Below are 27,068 nucleotides of genomic sequence, written 5' to 3'. Positions count from 1 at the left end.
GAATAGTAATAAATGCCCTCTGCCAAAATTGAACCTAAAATGGCTACTATATGAAAAACCTCAAGATTTAACTGTAAATGACAGAAAACCTGACATTTTCAGGTAAATCTTTAGGCCAATCAAGGTCTTTTGGCTGATGACTGTGTCTATTCACAAGTAATTCCCATTGAGCTCTGTGGGGATTACTTCTAGGTAAGTGGATATAGGATTCCAGCCCAAATTTCATCATTTGATTTGACTAGTCTTGAAATTTACTATCAAATGTCAAAAAAGTTAGTGGCATGCATTTTTTTTTACTGTTCTATTACCAATGTGGCTTGGTAATGTTCCTCAGACTTGATGAGTTAAATGGTGATCATGACATTTGGGGTAGCATCCAGTGGTGTCTTTGCATCCTGAGAAACATGTGGGGAGGGGTTTTCTATAAACTCCCATGTCACATTGCATAATTCCTTGTCCCCTATGCCCTATCCCATATCTGTGAAAATCAAAACATAATTACAACATGGCATGGGTAATTGTATGCAAATTGTATGGAAACCGGAAGGAGAAAGCAATGTGGGGCAGCAGTTTTGAGAGACTCAGCTCTCTGTTAACAATTCAAAATGCAATTCTGCCCTGATGTTATCTTGTCAGTCTTTCCTGGGAATTGGATAGAATAAGCTAAAATGGGCTGATAGCATGCCATCTTTGTGGCTCACATCCAAATGTTATTTGAACAGAGAAAGGGGTTGCCGAAACTCCCGGCAGTGAAGGCAGAGACAAAAGATTGCTTGGGCTGAATGCCAACCCAGCAACCCCCCCCCCCTGCCTTTGGCCAAATTAGCCTGAGTCAGAGAACTCTCCAACATTACAGGACACCCCTAAGGCTTATGAACTAGGAGGGAAAACTAGTACCATCCGTTTCTAAGGATTTGACCAAAATCTTAAACAGTAACATTAACCAAGAGGAAGACTCTGGATTTAGTACTGAAGCAATTTACAATGAAGCACACAGGCAACCAGCTATAAAAGGTAGTGAGTTTATTGTGGAAAGGGGAATAAAAGACACACAAGATCCATTAATATTTGGAAACAATACTTCAAGGCAAAAATAACAAAGCTACCCAAACCTACCTATACAGACCTAAGCATGGGTCTTCCAGTAGGACAAGGCCCAAATGGAGATACTTGGAGTCCAAAACAAAGTCAAGACAAAGACAAAAAGTCCAGACAAATGACAAGGGGCAGCTGTTAACCCCAATGGTTATACGCTCAAGCCCCTAGTAACTCTAAGGTGATCCCTGTTAGCCAATCGCAGCCTGGCTAGAATAGCTTTCTCAGGCCCCTAAAGGGAGAGGAGAGTTCCCACAGCTGAGATCACTCAGTCCAATTAATTGGGCCTTGTTCTGACCTTGGGGCTAGTGATATCACAAGATAACACACAGGTGCTTTGCCCACCACCTGCAACCTCAACCTTTGCAAAATGGGAGCTTGCAAACTGCTAGAACAAAAAATAAAATGGGAGTTCTTGACAGGTATTTTATATTCAAAGGGATAATTGCCTGGTTGGGAGAAGTTTCTTTTCTCTTAGCAGTTAATCTGACAATTAATAGACTTCTTGCCTGAAATGTTTTTGGTTATGGAACCTCAAATGCACTTTAATTCTCTGTGTATTCAATCCCTCCAAGCTATATTTTCATACAGCCTTAGTGGTCTGTATGGCAGAAGAGGATCATAGTAAGGCTACTCTTCAGCAGTACTATCTGAAAGAACCAAAGTATGATATCAACAACGGATTCTTCTCCCACGTTGCATTCTTTTTTTTTTCAAGCAACGTCTACCAAGTTTCCAGTTTGACGCTAAAGTGCCAAACCAAAACCAATTCATATCCAGACAGTCTATAAGACCTTTAAAAACAAGTTTATATACCTTAGGATCATCTAGAGCAGGAGTGGATAACTTTGGGCAGTCGGGGGCTAATTCTCCTCCCCCCGCCCCACAGGCTACACTGTTGTTGCAGTGGCAATTTTTTTTTTTTTTAAATTGCGGCTTGCCACCAAAATTTGGCATCAAACTGCTGAACTCTGGTGTTCCAAAATAGCTCCCTTTTGAGTGAACAGTACTGACTCCATTTTGAGACACAGCTAAGCCAGGTGTCTTCATCCCCAGCCTCAGGAAAGGTGAGAGAAAGGCAGAGAACTGAAGTTGAGAGTGATTATGTAAGACTAGAGCAAGCAATTTCTAATGGACTTCCTAAAACACATGGCCCAAAAGCAATGGTGGGGGTAAAAATAAAGCAAAATATGAATGTGTTAGATAGCAAGAGTGATATCTGGTAAGGTACTTGATCAACTCCCTGCATCCTCTTTTATATCCTGTTATATGAGATGAAAGCCGTGGAGTATCACTACTTATAGTACCTATGAGCATTATCTGCTTCATCAAAGTTGTGATGTCACAGCCTTTCTCTGAACTGTATAAGAACCCTCAGGTTAGGCAGCCACAGTCCCCTCCCTGTCCCCCTCTTCCCAGAGGCATGGGCCCATGCTGCTGAAATCACTAGGTGCCTCACCCCCAGCATTGAGGTGCCACACTGCTGCTGAAATCACTCAGAACTTCCGGAGGCAGGCTCCATACTGAAATCACTGAAGACTAGCCTCCTTCCCACTGAAATCGCTACGCTCCTTGCATGGTAGAGCAAGGTGCCATCATTGGGTGCTTTGCCTCCTGGAGTCAAAGCTTCCTGTTTTCCTTTCTCTTCACCTGAGACCAGGAGTTGCAACGGTTGCTAGTTCTTGTCTGCAGGAAAGAGCTTCAGCCCAGGGAAAGGTATATTGGTCTTGGAGGGTCTTAGTACACATTGTCGCCTCCAGCCTCTCTCTCTCTCTCTCTGTGTGTGTGTGTGTGTATGTTGTGCATATGCTTCAAGCCACAGGAAGACTCCTTCCTGCAGTCTCAAAAACTACCTTTAGGCCTGGAGCTCAGCTTCACGAGGAATGCAGCTAATTTCCCCATCAAGGCATAACTTGGTGAAGGCTTGAGCATCCCCATTGGTGTAAGTGTTAACAAATCAATTCGCTCAGCTAATTCCCAGCAAACCAGCTTGTGCCTTTGAATCTCCGTAAACCTCAATAAAAGTGCCATTGTGGCATTATCCTCTTCAACAGTGTCTGAGTGTCGATCTCTGTGGATAGGAATCATCACCTTGGCCATAGACGCTCTATTTGCCAGTGTCTAAAGATTCCTTATAAGTGGGTATGTGGATGTTGTTGGAACGTGCATGGATTCATACACAGGTCTAATGAGAGCACATCACGTAACACTGGACTTTCTGAGGACACGTTTCGCTTGAGAACATAGTAAACCTCCATAGCAATTTGCTGCCAAAATTTGAGGGCAAATAGCCAACATTTTTTAACACTTTGTTAGGTGACGCAGCAGTGGGGTCTACATGCAGCCTACGGGCTACATGTTGCCCATCCCTGGTCTAAAGCTATAAACATTTCTAAAGCCTTTAACCATCTTCACATTTACTTGAGTTTTCAAAGCAGGAAAAGGAAGTGGAAGCATCAAGTTAACAATAGTTGTGTTTTGTAGAGAAGTTCCAGACCTTCTAGAAGTTAGCAGATTAGTTTGCAATTATTCAAACAGGAATACTTAAAATGTACTCATATTATCCTTTACTTGTTACAGAAATTTGTCACCAGGGTAGAAATACAGTTCAGAAGCAAATACCGCAAAGCGGTGTGCAATATTGCAGCAAATCTCTTTATCCATCCATGTCTAAGGCCGCGATCATGTGCAGACTCACTTGAGAGTAAGACCCATGGAACTTAGTGGGCCAGACACTCAAGTAAACATGGATCAGTTTGGGCTGTAAAGGTGCAATCCTATGCACTTTAAGACAAAAAAAAGTCCTACAAAGCCCAGCATTCCCCAGCCAGCCACACTGGCCAAGCAATGCTGGGAACTGAAGGGCTTTTTTTTCTGTCTGAACATGCACCGAAGTTTTAAAAAGAACACACTGACAGACTTCTGCTGGTGTGGCAGATCATTCAGCTGCTATTCCATGCTGCCACAGTTTTGTGTTGGACTACGCATGTTGCTTCATCAGGTCAATTATTTCATTATACATGCGCTGAGGTGCATCCAGGCCCCAGATGAAATCCAGATGAGCCCATTCTGGAATTGATTTATAGGAAACAAGATTTTTGATTTGAGGGAGTAATACAGAAACATCCTTTGGGTCTGAGAGCAGGTCTTTTCCTCCAGACCACACTGCAGTTGGTACAGTCATGTCTTCCACTCTATATAAAGGAGGGGTAAACTAGAAAACATGTATATCAAAATAGAAGAAAAATCAGTCATTGCCTGTCCTTAAACTAAAAAGTTAGGTAAATGGAGATCTATCTATCTATCTATCTATCTATCTATCTATCTATCTATCTATCTATCACATCCTTCTTCTTCTAAATTATAAGGATCTCTTACCTCTTTTGAATTGATCTTATTACTCATATAATTCTCCTTCTTTACTAAGGGCTGGATGCACATTTATGCTGGATCTCCTGTGTAATTTGTTTCCAAAACAGAATAATGTCAGAAACAAATTACACAGGATTGGGCATCAGACTTATGTAGCCTATCACGGCAGCCTGGCAGGACGCAAATGGCAGCTGCTACAGTGGCCGCCATTTGCGTCCGCAGCAGCCGGCTGTGGCCGGAACTCCGGCTGTGGACGGCCCTGGCCGGCGGCTCCGCAGAGCCACCACGGAGCAGAGCCGGCCCAGGGAGGATTCCAGGGGACGGGACGGAGCGCCTCCCCCCCACGAATCCAAGCTGCAAAAAAGTAAGTGACTTTCGTACATCCCTAGACTTGGCCCTTTAGGTTGCAAATGTATAGCCAATGAGGAGCTTCAGTTGTGCCATTTGGTCTGGCCTCCTGTCCTGACTGAGTATACTTTGGTGTGCCCCACTCTAGTTTCTTAGATAGCTGGTCAAACTACAAGTGAAATCAACATAGATGCATTGTTGCATTTAATGTGCAGCTTTTTTTTTTAAATGCAAATATCAGCTCAGCTCATGGGGGGATTTCCTCTCCATGTAAATGCCAGCTTCAGGACAACATCATAGTAGGAAAAGGTTGAATTCCCTCTCCATACCTGCCCTGATCCCATTAATTTTTGGTGATCAATCCCCCACCCCAGATCAGGGGTGAGGAACCTCAGGCCTGGAGTCCAACTCTGGCTTCTGGGAGGGCCACAATCCAGCCTTCAATTAATTAATTAATTAATTAATTAATTAATTGCATTTCTATACTGCCCAATAGCCAAAGCTTTCTAGGGCTCCCCAGATGGCCAAGCCTCCTTCCCCAGGCCCCACCCCAACCACCAATTGTTTGGTAGCTTCCTGACCTTTGTGTGGTCCCCCCCCCATTCTAAAAGGTTGAAATGCCTCTCTGAAGACTTAGTTACTACCGGCCCCTGAGAGCTTCTCTAAAATTGAATTCAGCCCTCTGGCTGAAAGAGATTCCTCACCCCAGCCACAGATTATCCCATTCATCAGGGTGTCCTGACTGCCTGTGTAGCATTTTACAGGGGGTTGGAGGGGCTGCTGGGGGTTGGAGGGGCTGCTGGGGCTTGGAGGGGCTGCTAGGGGTGGGAGGGAGGGGCAAGTCCACTTCCATCAACACAGTTGATCTAGTTCAAAATGGAATGTAACTCAAGGAGTAAATACATGAGGATTTCCTTTCAAAAAACATTCTGATGAGGCATGTGGGGGGACATTCTGAAGCAGCGAGACTGCTGTATGCACATAGGCTCCCCATGCAAATTAGAATCCTGACTGCACATACATGAGGCCCCTTGCTTTAGACTCCCCTCACCCCACAAAAAAACCAAAACAAAACTCACACACAATTTACTGCTTGTTTTCACTAGAGTGGCAGGAACTGAATGATAACTGGAAGCCCAACATCCTTCAACCTTTCCTCATAAGATCTGTTTTTCACACATCTGACCATTTTTGTTGCCCTCCTCTGAGCCTGTTCTACTTTGTCTAATCCTTCTTAAAGTGCTGTGCCCAGTTCTCATTGCTGCACTTTAAGAAGGATTTAGATCAACTGCACCACTAGAAATAGTAAGCATGGGATGGGTCCCGCCAATAATTCCTGGATTAATTTCACTGATTAATATCAAGAACTGCTGAGAGCACCTATGTGGTAAGTGGTGGAGATTCTTCCCTATCCAGGAGCCAAGGAATGGTAAGAGACACATGAGTGCTTCCACAAGTGCTCTCCAGCCATCACCTATAGCAGGGGTCAACTGCATCAGGTCCAGGGACAATTCCCCCCCCCCGGGCTGCACCCCTCTCCCACAGGCCACACACCTCCTGGTGGGAAACAAAAATAGTAATAATAATGATGATGATGATGATGATAGTTGGATGGACCATCCCATGCCCACCTCGCACAGCACTTGCTGACTCCCAGCACTTACCCAACCCAGGCAAGAGGGATGGGGTGAGCTGCTGGGTGGTTCATGGGGTACTTGGCAACAGTGCACAGGCATACGCTTCCTCATCGAGCACCATCTGCCACTCTATGCAAATGGGGGCCTTAAAGGGGCAATGTCTGCAACATGACAGCTGGGCAGGGGCTGGGAGCTGCAGACTGGTGTTCAGGGTCAAGCTGGTGATTTCTCACCGGGCTTCGAGCCCCAACCAGGCGCCCGCACCATCCCTAATATTATAATAACAGTATAGAATGCTGTACATAGTGCTCTGTAATGGTACTCTGTGGTGATATTCCATAGCTGCTATAGACACCATGGTTTTATGGTGTCTTTTTAAAACCCGATTCTAAACCCAATTCAGTGACAGCAGGGGTGTTTCAGGATTTAAAACAGATAATTGGAATTTGGAGTTATGCATTAAGAATGTCGCATGTGAACTGGCCATCAGTGCCAAGAGATCCTTTTTAAACTCCAGTTGGCAGTACTGTACCTAAATATCGCTCCCCCCTTTCCCCTTTGCTTTGCTTTTTCAAAGGCTAAGCTTTTCAATAAGTGTACAATTACAGCCCTACCTGATTGTGCTTTTCCTTATTCTTGATCTCATCATCCCAGTCATAAGCTTTGAATAGTCTACAATGGAGAACCTAGCAGAAAAGACAAGAAATGAAATATTACACAGCTAGATTAAGGGTGAATAAGTATAATGTGGACTCTTTCTCCCATTAAGAGACATGTTCATGCTACAATGGAACCTCACGTTGTTTCTGTACGAGAGTGGATGGTTATCTCTGTGTTTTCTATTCATGTCACTTGTTATGGCTGTATTCCTACAGACTTACTGGGAATAAATCCTTGAACTCAATGGGCTTTACTTCTTAGTGTACATGTACAGGATTGTAGTGTAAGGTTGCAATCCTATGTGATGCACCCTGGGAACTCAGAGGCTTATGAGTATCCTATCTAGAGCGGGAAGCATGTTGCGTCTCCCACTCTGTATTTAAGCTAGATGGGTGTTTTCACCCATCTAGCTGAGGCGATCCTTGGATTTGTTGGATGGTTGCCACCCTGGTCTCCTCTTCTCCCTGTCCATGGAAACACCCCCCTTTCCCCCATCTCCACACTCCATTTTCCAAGAATGGAGAGGTAGCCAGTGCAGTTCTCTCTACATCGGCTATGAGGGGGAGGAGAGTGTAGTTTCCTGGCCCTGAAGTTGGAGCCATGTCTCTGAGCTTGGAGCCAGGAAACTGAACAATCTTATGCCCCCCAGACACTGTAGGGGTATAGGATTGCTCTCTAAGGGTGCAACCCTTCTTTGGACAGAAAAAAGTCCTACAACTCCCAGCATTCCCCAGCCAGCATGGCTGGTTGGGGAATGCTGGGAGCTGTAGGATTTCCTTCTGTCTAAACAGGCATAGGATTGAGCCCTAAGTGTCTTACTTGGGTTTCTGGCTTGGAGCTACAGAGATAGCTTGCTTGAAAAAAGCATTGTTTGCTCAGCACAGTTTGAACAAGTCCTAAGTAAATGCTACAGTAGCTGCCAAACAGAATTTGTTTGGAGAAGGATTCCTTCAGCTCTCAAGTTAGAGTTCAGAACTGCTTAGCCATTTCTGTTGAAAGAACTTTTTAATTAACTGAACTGTTTCCTGAAGTCTTTGTTAAAAAAAAGAAAATAAAGCCTACTAAAGAGCTCTAAACATGGAGTTCTGAACTTCTTAGCCAGTTCTGGAGATGCAGAAGAAATGGCTCTGGCATAGTGGGTGCAGGCAGGACCACTCTGATTTTAATCCAAATGGGGAGAGGACATGTGCAGGTTGGAAGACTAGCCTCCCATTTTGAGGTGGTTCTTCCAGATCCCAGGGTTCAAATCCAAACCTAACTTAGATGAACTCCCATGACATCCCTATTTGTTTACTCATTGCAACATACATTGCTATGAGTTATGTCTTAATTACAGGAAATGGTTTTGCCTACCTAGCAATTTATAGGTAACCAAAACATGCCTGATGATCTTTAATAACCTGGATTCTCTCTCCACCCTTTAGGATGTGACATCCAGGGATGGACAAACTCATTAGAATTCATGCTCGGCAGGTGCTCAAGCAGCCGTTGCTGCTGCCCATGGCAGCCAAGGTGCACAAACCCCTGGAGGACTTGGCAAACTGTCCAGGAGCATGCCACAGCTGCCCGCTCCTCTATGCAAGCCACCATCTTATATGCAAGATGGGGCTCTATTTTTTCATAGATCTATTGTTGTGCACAACAGTGGCCAGAAATGGACATTTCCACAACATTAAGGGGCCTTAAGAGTGCGCAACAATAAATCTACAAAAATATAGGGGCCCATCTTGTTTAAAAGGGGCTCTATATTTTTGTATATGGGTAGCTGGGAGGGGGGATCATTCCTTCCTCCCCCTCCCATCCCGGGCCAACTACGTGGGGGCAGAGGCTTGACAGGAGGAGGAAGGCGAGAGGGGCTTCCCTCTCATCTCCGTCCTCCTGTCAAGCCGCTGCCTTCACAGGAGCGGGGAAGGGAGGGGGAGAAAGGATTGATTTCCTCCCTCCCCCTGCTGAGCCATGTGACTGCAGCAAGTGTTTTTTAAAAAATTAAATCTTGCATACATTGGCCAGCCGGAAAGCGCTGGCCACTGTGTGCAAGATTTAATTTACAAAAATAGCAAGTTGACATTTGTGACTTGGCTGTGGGTGCTCACAGGCAGGACTGGTAAGTCCCTGCAGCTTGCGCAGCTCGGCAGGCTTGGCTGGGGGCTGGGTGAGCTGAGTCCAGGGGGTCGAGCAGGGGATGGAGTCTGTTGGACTCCACCCCTTGCATGAACACACACAACATCCCTAGTAATATCTATCAGAATTTGGGAAAGACAAAGAGAAATATCTAGAAGCAGTTTATGGACATACAGAGAGACAGGGCACTTTCTTTTGTTTTTCTATGGTGCAGCTGGCTAAAACTGAAACATCCTTGTGATAAAATGGCTCTTTGCAAATCTGAAGTGCTATTAGTGGTTGTTCTGCCTCCTCTAGCACTGTTCGCTTCTTCTATGTTCTGCTTGTATGTTTGTAAATAAACATTTAGATCCCAGAAAGATACTAGAAGCCTCCAGTGCTCACTCATCCAAAAGAAACTGAACCATATAGTGCTGCCCTGGACACCTCACTGCTCAGGAAAGTGAAAAGTGAACTGCTTAACATGATAGCTATTCATAGGTAATTGCCATTTCCCTCATAAATGTACATGCTATCTTACTTTGTTATAGTTGCCTTACCAAGGATGATACCTTAATGGCACAAATGTGTAACACCGTTCTAAAAGATCACCCTTTAATACTTGATAATAATAATATAACAAAGATAATAATAATGATGATGATGATGATATAACAAATAATACCTGGCTCCAATGCAATAGATTCTGAGTAGATGCTCCAGCTGGTGATCGAGCGACATACACTTTTACCCGGCTCTGAAAGAAGGAAGGAAGAGACCCAGTTTTCTTGTACCAGAGGATGGAACTCTTATCATGAGTAAAATGGCTAGTATTATAGAAAATAATTAAGGCTGCAATTCTATACATGCTTACCTGGAAGGAAGTCCCATTGAACTCAATGGGACTTACATCTGAATAGTCATGCATAGGATTGCACTGTAAAAGAATGTGCACATTTCAGAGTGAATTCAGCTGATCCACATTTCCTGGACTAATCTAGTGCTGTGCCAAAAATTGCTCCCACATTTTTTTTTGACCATTCTCATTTCATTTGATAGAAAATAAATTGTTTTCAAAAAGAAATTCAATGGTGAAGAAATTTCAGAGAAATTCTCATGGGTTGGGTTTAGGCTTCTTGGGCACACCTTACTTAGGAGGTGGCCAAGTCTTGGAATGAGCACAAATGTCCCATTTTTCATTGTACATTCATCTCTCCAGCAGCCTGTAGCCTCCTCAGGTTCCTTCACTTCAACTGAAGCGCAGTGGAAGCCATCATGAGGTAATTCCTCATGATGCCTTCCATTTCCATAGGGCCTTTTCAGATCAGGATGTGCAGGCAGCCTGGGAGGGTAGCTGTGATTAGGTAAGCTCAAAAACACCACACACACAAATAAATTATAAAACACCCTGAGAATTAGGTAGAACAATGGAAGCCTCTTTCATGGGGAAGAATACTTTCAGGGAACTGGAGGACAGATTTTGGCTCAGCACTAACTCTACCTCTTCCCTTCAGCTAGATACAACACTGCCCCCACTCCTTCCCACACACCTGCATTGTGATGAACACAAAATGGGGGCCAGTCTGCCAACACAGCTGATGATCCTGCAGTATGAAAAACCCAAACCAAAACCCCTTATAAAAAAGAAGAAGCTGTGCTACAAGCTCTGCCAATGGTAAGTTCTACCTGTGAGAAAGTGTGGAGAATTTCTCCTCTCCCAGGAGAAATTTGGTGAAATCGTCTCCCAAATTTCTCTGCCCACAAATAAGGTGGAGGATTCTGAGAGTCCATTTGCACACAGCTGTACAATTATCCTTCAGATTTTGCACGTCTTCAAATTTTGCGATGCAGTTCTTTGCTATTTTTTTTTTTACAAAAATGCATATTTTGTATAAAATGTTAGAAATACATACTTTGAGATAAAATATATTTAGAAACAAGTATTTTGTGAGAAAATGCATTGAAAAATGCACCTGAGAAGTCCCAGCCGACTAAATAGTCTGAGTCACCTTTTCTTCGGCCCCAGCTCCTATGAATATGTTGAAAAAGTTCCATTCAGAACTCTCAGCGCAGAAATACTATGGGTCCTAATCAATGTTAGTCCTGCTTAAAGCAGACACATTGAGAGTAATTGGGCTTATGTTAAGATTGGATACAACCCATTGGATACAACCAATTAAAGCCTCATGGAACATCCGCTTGCATGGCTCCTCTCCTTGCTCTTCATTTTTTGTTACATTTTTTGCACCATTTTTTGCAACTCAGGAAGAAAGAATTCTGAATGGTCCTGGAAGTTGTGGTACAACATGTTAAGAATTCTTGGGCTCCCTAAGAATTCTGGCATATTGTGATTCTTTGGATTCGACTGTTAGTTGCTATGGCAATTAATGATAACTTGAGAAACCTGGACAATTATCCCATGAGGACAACTGAACACCAGAAGGTGCTGTTGATTTTCAAGAATCAACCCTATATTCTAAGGAATGAGCTGAAAGCAGCGATGGACAATGCAGTGTATTTCTCATTCATATCACTGTCATGTGTGTTTGCTCATAAATCCATTCTATCCCATTTCTGCATTAATCTGTGATTTTTTAAAAAAAAATCTCACAAAATGCATATTCTGATATGTATTTTAAATGTATTTTCTCACAAAACACACACTTTGAAATATATTTTCTCACAAAAATGCATTTTCATATTTTTTTGGCTACAAAATGCATTGGAACATTCTAGAATTGTGAAAGCTGATGGATAACGAAGTTCTGCTCCATATGTAGGTCTGGGAGATGCAGGATAGGCCAGTTCATAGCTCATTTCAAATTTCTGAAGCATCTGTGGATTTGGTGCTGAATACATAAAAATGTGACTTACTGAGATTTCCTCTTGGGAAAAAAAAGTCCTCCCCCACCTCTTTTCATATGCCTGCCATCAGATGGCCTGAGAAGGAGGGGGCTTAAAATTACTCCCTGACATTCCTCCCCCCACTGATACAGGCTGACAAAGGAAAGACAAGACTTGGGTGGGGAAACATCAGAGGATTTCAACCATTTCAGCCTGTCAGCAAGTATGGCTTGGTCAGCTGTGAGTATATTCCCCCCCCCCATCATGGTCCCTTATCCCTTTTTCCTGTCAGTCTCTTCAAAGGGTGTTTTGTTCTGCCAAGTCCCCCCTGCCCTGATTGCGACTTTTGCCAGATGAAGTAGTTACTTGTGATCCTAGTGATACCAGATCATAGACCTATAACGTATTTAAAAACAAAACACCAATGTGCTCTATGACAAATAAGTTACATGAAAAGAAAAGAAAAGAAAATTTAAAATAAAATGAGAAACCCAAAGTATAGTGGCTGTGATCAATAGATAGATAGATATTCTAAAGCCTTGCAAGAAGCTGTATTATACTCAGGACAACTCTTTATAGTCTATCTTCTACCACTGAAGCTATCACAAAATGGTTTAGTCCAGGGTTGGGGGATTTGCGGTGTTCATGGACTCAGGCTCCCATCAGACTGAGCCAGTGGGCAAAGATGATGGTAGTTGTAATCCAACAACAGGTTCCCCACCCTCAGTTTAGTCAAGCCACCAGCAATATCCTCCACCAGATTGGTGAGAGGAACACAAGCAAAGATGAAGAACTCCTATTTACCTGAGGTTCAGAGAAGGGAAAATACAGAGATTAGCTCACTCTTCCCTGGATAATCTCCTTCTCCTTCTTCAGTTTATTTATATAGCACCATCAATGTACTGTGCAGCCAGAAACCCCTTTTATCAGAGGGTTCCCATGAGCCCCTCTATGGGGGCTGCTGGGCAGAATGGCATGCCCTCCCCTCATCCATGTCCAATGGATGTTCATGAGAGTAAATTCTCTGCATGCACAGACGTATGTGTGGAGAGCTCTTACCCTCAAAAAGGCACCCCAAACTGGTAAAATTGAATTTTACATTTAGATGGGCAACTTGTAGTACTGGATTCGGTCATTACTTTTATTTGTTGGGTTGACTGTCTGTTTTTAACTAGGGTTGTTTCTTATTAATTTATGTTTGATTACTTTTGTTTATTTTTCTTTTATTGTTATATTATGTCCACCTTCCCTGTTTTATGCTGTGATGATCTTAGGTGAGAAGCCATACATCTTAATTGATCTCAGTGCTTACCATATTTATATTTTCTGTATTATATCCACTCAGGAAGAAGAAGGCATTTCCACAAACTCTAGTAAAGTATCTCCGGCTACAGAAGGTAATAATAACCTTTCTGAGTAATCGATTCTGGGGAAGGAATTCTCTTTTGCCAAGCATAGCCTGTAAAGTACAAGAGATTTGACCACTGGAGTAAATTGAACTTTTCCTTGTTTCCTTGTTGTTTCTGCAACTTCATCTTTTATCATACAGAGGGAGCATACAAATTGCAATTCTCTATATATTGTACTTTCCTTACATTATCTCTGTATTCACTAAACCAGCCTTCCCCAATCTGATGTCCTCCAGATCGGTTGGATTGCAAACATCAGCATCCCTGGCCAGCATGGCCATGTTGGGGAAGGCTATTCTAAACTAGGCAAATATTTTTTCCAATAGAACAGATGGAACAGAGCACAGTTGAGGCCTGAGGCTGAAAGAACAGAACTTGCCTAAGTCCAACCAGTAAGTTCATGACTTGAGGTGAAATTTAATTGGAGTCTTCCAGCCTAACAGGTTACAGTGCAATCCTATATATGTCTACTCAGAAGTAAGTCTGATTGCATTCCATGGGGCTTCCTCCCAGGAAAGTGCAGATAGGATTACAGCCTTACTGTCAGCTACACTACACCGACAACTACACTACACCAAACTCATACAGTAGGCCTGGTGAATCAGCGGCTGAGCACAGAGAAAGAGTGAACCTGCTTGCCGCTACATTTCAGCATTTTTCATTGGACATTGGGTCTCCATGTCTCCTACTTTACAGTGAGAGGACAGTCATCTGTTAGAAGGACTGTCCAGTTCCAAATCCAGTTCAAAAGATAAAGAACCATAAGAAGGGAAGGCAGGGGCCTTGAAGGTTAGCAATTGGTCAGCAGAATATCAGCAGGTGCACAGGTCACCTGGCCATGGTCTTCCTCTCTAGAGTGAGATGCATTGTATTTTATTTAAATTATAGTATTTCTAAATTTGCATTTATACTTATAAATTAGCATATGCATCTTTTATGCTAATCAGTCCTCTTTTGTCTTGTTTTTAGCAATGTGTGAGTGGCACCCTACTAACAAAACATACAATAAAGTGTCTTGATTTTTTTATTTTGCTCACATTTAAAAATACTGCAGATAAGATATATAAATACCCAATTACTCTAAACAAGTCTCCACTGATGTCCCTAAGCACAAGTAGGATTACTGAGAGTAGAAGTAAGTCTAGCTGGTAAGAAGTGGGTTCTGGATTCACTATTCGCTGTTTATTTTTCAGCCTATTTGTAGTACAAATCCATAGAAGATATCATAACCATATCACTACCTTGTTGTGGCGGAGGGGCCAGCGTAACTCAGTGAAGCCATAAGCTATGCTGTGCAGGGCCACCCAAGACGGACAGGTCATGGCAGAGAGTTCTGACAAAATGTGGTCCACTGGAGAAGGAAATGGCAACCCACTCCACCATTAGCATTCAACCCACTTGGAATGCTAAAGTAAGAAGTCAAGAAATCACCGGGATAACAGGCAGGCATGGCCTTGGTGTACAAAATGAAGCAGGACAAAAGCTAATAGAGTTTTGCCAAGAGAACACGCTGATCATAGCAAACACTCTTTTCCAACAGCACAAGAGACGACTCTACACATGGACATCACCAGATGGTCAATATCGAAATCAGATTGATTATGTCCTTTGCAGCCAAAGATGGAGAAGCTCTATACAGTCAGTAAAAACAAGACCTGGAGCTGACTGTGGCTCAGATCATGAGCTTCTTGTTGCAAAATTTCGGCTTAAATTGAAGAACGTAGGGAAAACCACTAAACCATTCAGGTATGACCTAAATCATATCGCTTATGAATATACAGTGGAGGTGAGGAATAGATTTCAGGGATTAGACCTGATAGACAGAGTGCCTGAGGAACTATGGACGGAGGTCTGTAACATTGTTCAGGAGGCAGCAACGAAATCCATCCCAAAGAAAAAGAAGTGCAAGAAAGCCAAGTGGCTGTCTGATGAGGCTTTACAAGTAGCTGAGGAAAGAAGGGAAGCGGAAAGCAAGGGAGAAAGGGGAAGATATATCCAACTGAATGCAGAGTTCCAGAGAATAGCAAGGAGAGAGAAGAAGGCCTTCTTAAATGAACAATGCAAAGAAATCGAGGAAAACAACAGAATGGGAAAGACTAGAGATCTCTTCAAGAAAATCGGAGATCTCAAGAGAACGTTTTGTGCAAAGACGGGCATGATAAAGGACAATGAAGGCAGGGACCTAACAGAAGCAGATGAGATTAAGAAGAGGTGGCAAGAATACACAGAAGAACTATACAGGAAAGATCTGAATGTCCCTGATAGCCATGAGAGTGCGGTCACTGAACTTGAGCCAGACATCCTCGAGAGTGAAGTCAAGTGGGCCTTAGGAAGCATTACTAACAACAAAGCTAGCGGAGATGACAGTCCTCCAGCTGAGCTATTTCAAATCCTAAAAGTTGATGCTGTTAAAGTGCTGCATTCAATATGCCAACAAATTTGGAACACTCAACAATGGCCGCAAGACTGGAAAAGGTCAGTTTACATTCCAATTCCAAAGAAGGGCAACGCCAAAGAGTGTTCAAATTACCGCACAATTGCGCTCATTTCACATGCCAGCAAGGTGATGCTCAAAATCCTACAAGCTAGGCTTCAGCAGTATGCGAACCGAGAACTACCGGAAGTACAAGCTGGGTTTCGAAGAGGCAGAGGAACTAGAGATCAAATCACCAACATTCGCTGCATCATGGAGAAAGCAAGAGAATTCCAGAAAAACGTCTATTTCTGCTTCATTGACTATGCTAAAGCCTTGGATTGTGTGGATCACAACAAACTGTGGCAAATTCTTAAAGTGATGGGAGTACCAGACCACCTTACCTGTCTCCTGAGAAACCTGTACGAGGGTCAAGAAGCAACAGTAAGAACCAGACATGGAACAACTGAGTGGTTCAAAACTGGGAAAGGAGTACGACAAGGCTGCATATTGTCTCCCTGCTTATTTAACTTATATGCAGAGTACATCATGAGAAACGCCGGGTTGGATGAATCGCAGGTCGGAATTAAGATTGCCGGGAGAATTATGAACAACCTCCGATATGCAGACGATACCACCCTAATGGCAGAAAGTGAAGAGGATCTCAAGAGCCTCTTGTTGAGGGTGAAAGAGGAGAGTGCAAAAGCTGGTTTGAAACTCAACATTAAAAAAACTAAGATCATGGCATCTGGCCCCATCACTTCCTGGCATATAGAAGGGGAAGAAATGGAAGCAGTGACAGATTTTACTTTCTTGGGCTCCAAGATCACCGCAGATGGTGACTGTAGCCATGAAATTAAAAGACACTTGCTCCTTGGGAGGAAAGCTATGGCCAACCTAGACAGCATAGTAAGAAGCAGAGACATCACCTTGCCGACAAAGGTCCGTCTAATCAAAGCTATGGTTTTCCCAGTAGTAATGTATGGCTGTGAGAGCTAGGGGTGGACGAAAGTCACTTACCTTTCCTCGAAGGACGTTCGCGGTGGGGGGGAGGCGCTTCGCTGGTCCCCCCGCGAAGTTCAGGCCGGGGGGGGGGGAGGCTTCCCGCCTCGGCCCGGCCGAAATTCAGGCCGGGGAGGAGGCTTCCCGCCTCACCCGGCCGCGAACGCGAAAGTTAAAAAAAAAACAAAAAAAACGCCCCCTGATAGGCTACGTGACGATTCACGTAGCCTATCACAGCTAGATCTGCAAAGTCAGCCGTGATAGGCTACGTCAATTGTCACGTAGCCTATCACGGGTGACTTTAAAAAAAAAGAAAAAAAAAGCGCGTACGTGAATGGCGGCCCCCATAGGGAGCTGCCATTCGCGTTCCTTATTTAGTCGCTGTAGTCTACGTAAATGTTTACATAGACTACGGCGAAAATAAGGGCAACACTATTTGCGTTGCCCTTATTTTCGCCGTAGTCTACGTAAATCTTTACGTAGACTACAGCGACCAAATAAGGAACGGGAATGGCGGCTCCCTATGGGGGCCGCCATTATCCGTACACACTTTTTTTTTTTTTTAAGTCACCCGTGATAGGCTACGTGACGATTGACGTAGCCTATCACAGCTGACTTTGCAAATCTAGCCGTGATAGGCTACGTGAATCGTCACGTAGCCTATCAGGGGGCGTTTTTTTTTTTCTTTCTTTCATTGCAATGGCGGTGGCGGCAGCCGGTCGAAAGACCGGCTGCTGCTCCCGCCTCGCTCGAACACCCGCCGAACCGCTGGCCAGACCAGCCACTGGGAGGGACATTCGGTGAAGGTAAGTCCCGTCCCGGGGGGGGTGCGGGGGGGGTTTGGAGGATTTCTCCCCGAAACTTTTTCGGGGGGCCGAACACGTTGGCGCTCGGCCCCCCGAAGTTTCGGGGAGAAATTCTCCGCCAACCCTAGTGAGAGCTGGATTATAAGGAAGGCTGAGCGCCGAAGAATTGATGCTTTCAAACTGTGGTGCTGGAGAAGACTCTTACGAGTCCCCTGGACTGCAAGGAGGTCAAATCAGTCCATCCTAAAGGAAATCAACCCTGACTGCTCATTGGAAGGACAGATACTGAAGCTGAAGCTGAAATACTATGGCCACCTAATGCGAAGAGAAAACTCTCTGGAAAAGACCCTGATGCTGGGAAAGACTGAAGGCAAAAGGAGAAGGGGACGGCAGAGGATGAAGTGGCTAGATAGTATCACCGATGCAATGAATATGAACTTGAGCACACTCCGGGAGAGAGCGCAGGACAGGAAGGCCTGGCGTGCTATGGTCCATGGGGTCACGAAGAGTCGGACACGACTGAACGACTGAACAACAACAACAACAACAAAGAGTTTAAAAGTTTCAGTTGAGAATACATACAGGTTGGTAAGACATTTGTTTATGTGTGAAAAATATCAAAATATTATCCAGCGCTGTGCCCGAAATCATAAATGTTTAACACTGCAATCCTATACATGTCAACTCAGAAGTAAGACCTGTCAGCTTCTATGGGACTTACTCCAGGAGAGTGTTATAGGATTGCAGCCTTAATTACATACGGGATGATACACAGTGAAAGGCCTACAAAAACCCAACAAACTGTGGAAGGTTAAACAAGCTTGGTCTATGACCATTTGGATGAAGAAAAGACCATTTGGAAAGAAAGAAAAGATGGAACATACCCTGAGGAGTCTTTCCGGAAACCTAAGAAGTTTGATTGCAGGGCTTTTGGCATACTTAAGTCTAGTCACAGGAGCTAAGGCGAAATACATTTTGATCTTTTGAGCCAACTCCGGCATTGTTGAAAACGCTATGAATGCTGAGAAAAACCAAAGAGACAAAAGAGGTTAAGCAAAGTAAATAAAACAGACCAGAAGCCTTGTCTGTCTCCAACCTTTAGCTTACATAGCACCATTTCAAGCTTTAAATATTGGCCACATGCATTACAACTAGTGCAACATGTCATTTAGGGAAGGACATTTGCACCCCTGCATGTTTTATGCTTTCTCATCCTTTCGCTATAGGCTGACAGGCTTCTCTGGTCCTGGCAGCCATTTCCAGGCGAAGTGAGATATCCCTTGGGTGCAACACAGAAGGGCAGCAGTAAAGACAATAAGAGTAGTGAGCATGCAGCAGCCATAATATCTAGGGGCCCGGGGAGGGAATTTGAACACCTCCTTCCCACATACAACTTGTTGTTGCTGCTGCCACGCTCAAGGGGCAACACTGAAGGAGATCTCCTCTTTGGGGCATTGCCACTTTGGGGTCAAATGAAGGTTAATGGTTTATACTCACCCCCCCCCCCAAACACATATTAAAGATGTAGTGAAGAGCTATGACTAGAGTAAGTGCAGTGGCCTCAGTGTGGATCAGGAACCTAGCTTGTGTGTGTGTGTGTGTGTGTGGGGGGGTAGGCCTTTAGCCCTTTCGCCCCCAATGGGTTCCTTATTCAGAGTGGGGGGTGGCATACCTGCAATTTATACTGGCAGATAGGTATCTAATTGCTTTGGCAATATATGTTAAAGGTGTGTGTGGGGGAATCCATGTAAGGTACAGTGGGAGGGGGAAGGGTTAAAGCTCACCTACCCCCAAGCGAGCTTCCTAATCCAGATTGGGGCCCCTGTGCTTACTCTAGAATAAAAACAAACATGGTGTGATAGATGCCTTAAGTGAGAGAGGCATGAGGAGGCAGACAGAGGGAGAACTGGGTTGCCAAACCAGTTTGTAGGGCTGTAAAAAAAATCCTTTAATCCTTGGGCTGTTTGGTGATTTGAAGCCTGATTGTGAAGTACTTTTTCATGCCGCTATTTAGTGCTGGTGGACTGGTTTTTAAGTCGCTTGTCAGAAGCTGCTCCTAAGCAATCTTGTTGTGTTTGGGTAACCAGACGATAAAGGTTTTTTTAAATTATGTTTTTATATTAATGTGGTTATGCTTTTGCCATTTTACTTGGAGATGGTACTGATTGAATGGGTTGTTATAGCATGCGATGCTTGTAAATTAAGCTACTGGAGTTGATTTCAATAATGGGCTAGACCCATTTGTGAAAGAGAAGATATGGCCTGGCTCACACATATTGACAACTCAGCTTTTTCTTTGTTTGTTTTGCAAACCCTGGGTTGACTTGAACAAGCCAGTGTGCTAGTTCACACTGCTCGATCATTCCCCCTTAGCTCTCCTGCCAGCTGGAGCAGCTAAATAACCCAGGGATGCCCTGTCCCTGGATTGCTTAGTATGACATCAAAACCCATTACTCTAATTTGTCTCTCCCTTGACAAGCCAGAGGTGGAACCCAGGGTCCAAACCACTGCCACTGTAGCTGAAGGATGTCCAGAAGCTAATTAATTTAAGAAGAAATTAAGAAATTAATTTAATTAATTTAAGAAGCTAATCTTAAATCCAGGGCTCATATCAAGGGGCATATCTAGACCCTTACAGAGTCTCCCATATTCTTCCAAATTTCTCTCACTTTTCTTATTCTGTTGACTGCTATTGACCATGATGTCTAGGGGGGTGTTTCCATGACAATGGAGTGGGAAGGGAATGAAGGAATACCGGATTTTTTAAAAAAGGGATCAGCTTTGCTGCACTTTGGTTCATGGACGGCTCCACGAGTGAGTGCTCCACATCAGTAAAAATCACTTCACATAACATACTTCCAGGTGGGGGTTGGAGTGAATGTCATCTGACTGGCAAGGGCTGCTCAACCAATAAGAGAGGCCTCCACCCCCTTGGATGCCCCCACCCCTTTCTCCTTTTCCCTGAAGCTCCAGATGCACCTGCATTTCAGGAACAAACCTCATTGATCACAATGGGAGCTACTTCTGAGTAGACACACATATGTTTGTGTTGGGATATGGGAAATGCCTTTTGTCTGATAAAAATCATTCCTCCGCGCGCGCCTCTTTCCCCCATCCTTGCACCTGCATTAAGTACTTTCTTAAAGCAACGATCATTAAAAGAATAGTGTTCTCCCTACCAAACAATCTCCTTCTCTCTCTCTCTCTCTCTCTCTCTCTCTCTCTCCCTCCCATGTATTACTTACTTCATTAAATAAACAATCAATAGAGGAGGAACCCAGTATTCTAGCTGCTGTGCTGGATCAGTCAAAGCTTTGAAGCTTTGATGTTAAGGCTCCTAAATGCATTATTTTGATTCATGGACATCTCAGTGACTCCCTGGAATGTGCATTTTGGCGACAAGCCTCATTGAGCACAGTGGGAGTTACTTCTGAGTAGATATACATATGCTTATGCTGGGAAAGATGTGGGGACACAGGGATGGGAAACCAGCCCCCTTTCTAACCCAATGCTGCACAGGATCCCTATAATGAAGGTGTGAAGTAGTTACTTCCTAAGGCAATAAACCAAACAATGGAGAACTGGAGGCTCGAGATCATGCTTCACAGCCTTTAGGGCATCTGTGCTTTAAACTGTGCCATTTCAACTGAGGGGGATCTCTGTAAATTCTGATGTTGGCATTCAGGAGACATGCCTCACTGAGCAATGGGAGTAACTTCTAATTGGTTTGTGCTGGGAAACACAGGGACAGGAAACACCCCTTGACCCAGGTCATGGTGAAAGGCACAGCCCTGGGTAGGGCTAGCATACCTGAGGTAAATGTGGGGGTTGGGGCGCACAACTATACCACTGAGAACCCGACTTAAGGAAAAGAATTGGACTTTAAGCAGTCTCAGAAAATCCAGTTTTTCCGTGATAAGCTCCAGGGTGGCTGCTGGATGGCCACACCAACCTCCAAACGCAGCCAGCTCAGAATAAATGGCTCATGGAGAAACCCCCTAGGATATGCGTCTTCTTGCAGTGAACTAAGATTAAGGCCCATATGGTCTATATTTCTTGTAGAAGACGTATGTTATATTACCCAGACTTAGAGATCTGACCAGGTAAGGCATGTTCCCAATCAAGCAAAATCTGATTTGTTTTCTCCTATGTTTGCTTTCATCCTCCACTCCATCATCTTACCCATTTTACATAATATATGTCTTATTTCTAACCCAGGTGATCTCCATGTAAAAGCTATCAAACTCTTCAGGCAAGACTCAACTCAGCATAAATGTGTTTTCTGAATTTGGTATCTTTTCCCTTTATGTCACACAAGAAGTCCAGATATATTTTTTTATCCTTTCAACATAAAATATTTATTCAGAGTCCTTTAGGATGCAATTTTACGCATGTTTAGCGGGCGAAAGGCCTACAAGTCCCAGCATGCGCCAGCCAGCCATGCTGGCTGGGGCATGCTGTGGGACTTGTAGGCCTTTTTTCTGTCTAAACATGCATAGAATGCCTTTAATTTACACTGCTGTTAGTATTACAGAGATGACATCATTACATATGAGGACTTATTCCAAGAAACATACCTATGGTAGTACCCTGTGAATAGCCAACATAGTATAATTGTTGCTGCCCTGTTTTCTGTAGAATGAAGTTGAGCACAGCTGGAAGGTCATACTTGGCCATCTCATCAAAACTAGAGAAAGAAGAAACAAAACACACTGAGTACTGACACATGCAAGATTAATTTGAAGGTGTATATCATACAGATCAAGAGCCAACTAATACATGATACATGAATTTGCATAAACACATACTGGCCAGATTCAACTGTTTTTGGGTCCTGTAATTTTATGGCATGGCCAGAACTTCTTTTAACTCTGAATAGGGATGTATGAATCCCTTACCTTGCTGTCCGCCGGGGGTCCGCTGGGGGGGGAGGCGATCTGTTCCTCCCCCCCGGAATCCTCGCTGGCCAGCTCTGCTCTGCGGCGATTCCGCGGAGCTGCCGGCCGGCTCTGAAGGGCCAGCAATACGGCCACCATGCCGTATCACTGGCTGAAGGGGACATGACATACTGCAGTTGCAAATGGTGTCGGGGATGCCATTTGCGGCCATAAAGGCCACCCCTGCCGAACTGCCGCCGAACTGCCGCCGGGACCCGCCGCCAAGAGGGACATTCAAAGGAGGTAAGTCCCATCCCGGGGGGGTGGCAGGGGGGTGGCGGAGAATTTCACCGCCAGTTTCGAGGGGCTGAATGCGTTGGCATTCGGCCTCCCCGAGTTTCGTGGAGAAATTCTCCGCCATCCCTGTTTGTTTCTTGTTTTGCTAAATGGAAATCTCCCACATGCACACACACATAACCAGCAACTACCGTAGGAACTGTCAAATAATTAGGAGAGTGGTAGGGAGTTCCTCACTGTCTTAGATTATGTTTTAAGCTTGAGAAGAAATATTGGGGCACACATTAAAGGAGTGCAAAGCTCACATTCTGAAACGTTTTAGTGACATCGTCATTTCCCATCAGATGTGAATCAATTTAGTACTTCTTAAAACCAAAGGGATAGAGACTAAGGGGCAATCTGCATTACAACTTTAAACTGGTTTCAAATCTGTTTTTACTGATTACGGCTACCAAATACAGGAATTCCTGGAATTGTAGCTCTAGAAAGATGGGCTGCTTGCTTGGGCAGGGGACAGTGGTCTCTAGCAAAGAATCCTCAGTACCCTCATGAAACTGCAGGATCCCTTTAGATAAACCGGTTTGAAACCAATTTAAAGTTGTAATGTAGATTGGCTCTGGGGTACCCTTATTAGACATTGACACTTTCAACCTATACTGAATTGGAACCAATGAGATAAAGGATGTGTGTTTATCTAACAAGGTAGCTTGTTAGACACATTTTAAAACTTTAAGTATTGCACATGTCATGCCTTGAGGTGATTAATAACCTGTTATTCCTTTTGCAAATTACAAAAATTGCAATAATTAACTACACCTGAAAGCCCAAAATTCTTCTTGGTCTACAGACAGATTCTGGTGACTTCTGGACCAGGTGTTCCCTCTGCTGTTTCCAATCCAGACATCATAGCCAGCATCTGCAAGAATGAAGCCCAAACTGTTGTGGGCTAAGTTAGTGACCCAGTTGCTTCCATCTCCCAGCAAACCATGCTGGAGAAACACCACGGGTTTCAAAACTGGAAAAGGAAGACAATATTTTGTTTAGTTATTAAACTCATGCAGTAACATGTAGCCAGGACTCTGTTTTCCACAACAAAAACAAATGACAAAAAGGGAGAGGGAACCTAGGCCAAGGTAAATCAGATTCTGGAATACTGAAATAAAAGGAGCTAACAGCTGCAGTCCTAGATCATCTTCCTTAGGAATCTGCTGTATTGAACTCAGTGGGATTTACTTCTGTTTATACATGTATAGAATTGCTCTGTTAGGCACTTTTGCTGGATTGTGCTCATTGACTTTACCTGTGGAAAGACTACATATTAATATCAAATATCTTGGCATTTGAAAGTACACTGGAGTTCAGATGTATGTGACACACACACACCCCGCCTCCAGATCAAGTGTTGAACTGGCCAGCTTGTCACCTTACTATTAAGAGCAGGATCAAAGTTACAATTGCTTGAAGATTTAATTTTGTAACCTATCTTTGGTAAACTTCATCTGAACATTTAAAAATGCCCCAATTTCTGCTGGGGAAAACAGTTATAAAATGGACTCAGGGTATGTTCACACAACCCTTGAGCCCAGCTTTACCACTGAGCTGATAAACAAACATGTCAAGAAATCAAACTCTGGTTGAAGCCCATCAGGTCTTGTCCCTCCCCATCAAACCCTTCCCTCTGCCCAACCATGCGTACACTTTATTCTGGCCCTAAGTAGAAGTGGGTCCTTCCTGGGAGCTTGGCCCAAGGTTGCCAGGTGCTGACTCCAGGTCTGGAAAGGGCCAAAAGTGATGAGTTTCAACCTGCATTTAATTTGCTGGAGGGATGACTGTACGTCAGTTCAGCTGTGAAGATGGGCTTGGAGTGTGGCTGAATAACATGTCCTGAGTACACTCTTTTAATTCACCTACCTTCCCTCTGTTTTGCATTATGTTAAGTAATCATACCTGAATTCTCCTGATTCTTAATGCCAAATGGTATTCTGTTAATACTGAGAATATAACCATCTTCTGTCACCACTTTATACTCCTCACTGGGATAGCCTTTGTGCATAATAAGTTCATTCTGCAAGAGAGAGAAAAGTGAATAGTTTTTCCTGAAGGATTTATACAGTGTCACTATCTCATCTCAGCTTCTGAAATGATGTCAAATGTGTCTTCAGTAGAGTACTAAATATAGGGATGTCAGAGAATTCCGCCACAGATCTTGGTGAGGCCGAATGCCAGTGCATTTGGCCCCCCGAACTCTGTGGCGGAACAGCCTGCCCCCCCGCCCCCCACGGATCCCCCCTGGGACGAGACTTACCTGGGGCGGATGTTCTGGACAGCAGTGGCTCCAGCGGCAGCTTTGGCGGTGGCGGTGCCAGCTGGTCTTCCGACCAGCTGCCACCACCGCCGCCATTTGCAGTCTGTCCCCCCCCCCCATTCGTGATAGGCTATGTAAAGACTTACTTAGCCTATCACGTCTGGGGTAAAAAAAAAAAGAAACGCGTACGCAAATGGCGGCGGCTACGGCTGCCGCCATTTGCATTCCTTATTTTTGGCCGTCTTAGTCTACGTAAATATTTACGTAGAGTAAGACGGTGAAAATAAAGGGGAACGCAAATAGTGTCCGCTATGCTATTTGCGTTCCCCTTTCTTGTCTTCATCTTAGTCTACGTAAATATTTACGTAGACTAAGACGGCCAAAAATAAGGAACGCAAATGGCAGTGGCTGTAGCCGCCACCATTTGCGTACGCGATTTTTTTTTTTTAAACCCAGATGTGATAGGCTACGTAAGTCTTTACGTAGCCTATCACGGCTGAATTCAGGGACGCAAACAGCGGTGGCTATGGCTGCCACCATTTGCTCCCTGCTAGCCAGCGGCCAGATGTCTGGCTGCTGGCGGAGCCGGCCGGCGGCTCCATGGAATCCTCGTGGAGCGGAGCCGGCCGGCGAGGATTCTGGGGGGAGGGACAGAGCGCCTCCCCCCCCAGCGGAACCCGGTGGAGCCAGGTAAGCGGGGTTTCGTACATCCCTAAAATAGTTACACAAACAAAAAGGCACAGTGTTAGGAAACTGGTAGCAAGCTGGGGGTTGTATAGCTGTACTGCCCACCAGCATAAATGAATAGCCACCACTGCCACACATCTCTTGCTGTACCCCACCCAGTAATGTTTAGTTAAAGACAATGTAACTTTTCACCACTCCCACTCTGATCCTTTCTACACGAGGCCTTTATTATGCGCTCGTGATTGCTCACTCATGGTAGTTTGCATTTCTTTTACACAATGTTGTCATCTTCTTGGGCCCCTCCTGTGCTTTGCAACCATTATTGGGGGGGGGGGTAGATTGAGGAAGGTGCAGTGTTTTTCTGAATGGCAGTATATTTACAGCATGTAATTGCACAATTTCACTATACCACAGTGCCATCTAGCGGCTGTATAGAAAGGCAGAGAAAGAAACCCTCCAGAAAAAGCATGTGTAAAGGAGCCAATCTTAATCCCACAAAGAATCTGGAAGCAGAAGCCCCGGTAAAGGTGCGGGATAAAAGCCTCGTTTAGAAATGCCCTCTGTTACACTGGTTGTGTCTTCTAGGTAAATTGGGAAAAGTACAATGGGAAATTCGTCTATTAGTTGGAAGACAACTGCTTTGCTTTTAGTAGCTTTTTAAACAAAAGCTTTATTTAGATAAATAAGCTTAAAAGACAGCTTTTAGTTTTTGTAGTTCTGTGTAAAGAAATTGTCTGTGTTGCCTCACTGCTCAGCGGGGGAGGGGGCTTAAAATCCTGACATAACGAGGACAGAAAAATCTTGAGCACAATGCCATCATGTTGTGCATCTTCTTTAACTACATATTAACTGGAAAAAGAGGCAGCCACCCCCTGAGAGTCAGTGGTGGCCACCCATTGGTGGTCACACATTGTTTTGCCTGAAATCATAGCCTGCTCCAGAATAAGGAATAATTTGACTTACGTAAGGGCAGAGAGGGAACTGATGGTGACTGGTATCTATTGCTTATGCCGTGTACCACAGAAGTGCTAACGAACTAACCGTATGGGCAAAGAGGTCTTCAATTTGGGAAAATTGGTACAAGGATAAAAGATACAGAACAGCTTTCAACCCTGGTGGGGTTGCTGTGGGTTGTAGGTATGGAGGACTGAGGCCCTACAATAGCTGGTTGGCAAGGGTCTAGGTTCTCAAACTGTGTGTGTGTGTGCGGGGTGTG

At 44.3% G+C, this 27,068-nt stretch overlaps 1 protein-coding gene across 3 annotated transcripts in view; it reads right to left on the bottom strand.

Annotated features, from left to right (window-relative positions):
- Positions 1-3,642: 3,642 nt before the first annotated feature.
- LOC146350799 (lipase member M-like) overlaps positions 3,643-27,068 on the bottom strand; it is a 35,466-nt gene continuing 12,040 nt past the window's right edge. For 2 of the 3 annotated variants that reach the window (XM_084841909.1, XM_084841910.1), the window contains 8 exons: positions 24,808-24,925; positions 23,677-23,875; positions 22,264-22,373; positions 18,571-18,707; positions 13,369-13,515; positions 9,898-9,969; positions 7,067-7,138; positions 3,647-4,309 (listed from right to left, as the gene is read on the bottom strand). In XM_084841909.1, coding sequence (XP_084698035.1) covers positions 4,076-4,309; positions 7,067-7,138; positions 9,898-9,969; positions 13,369-13,515; positions 18,571-18,707; positions 22,264-22,373; positions 23,677-23,875; positions 24,808-24,925 — 1,089 coding nt within the window. In that variant the 3' untranslated portion in view covers positions 3,647-4,075. Of the gene's footprint in view, positions 4,310-7,066; positions 7,139-9,897; positions 9,970-13,368; positions 13,516-18,570; positions 18,708-22,263; positions 22,374-23,676; positions 23,876-24,807; positions 24,926-27,068 lie in introns of all 3 variants that reach the window. The other variant, XM_084841911.1, reaches the window with a different exon arrangement.

This window comes from Heloderma suspectum, chromosome 3 (genome assembly GCF_057233095.1).
Source record: "Heloderma suspectum isolate Gila_16-S chromosome 3, 16-S_ref, whole genome shotgun sequence".
Taxonomy (NCBI): Eukaryota; Metazoa; Chordata; class Lepidosauria; order Squamata; family Helodermatidae; genus Heloderma; species Heloderma suspectum.
This window is presented reverse-complemented; position numbering and strand designations above follow the sequence as displayed.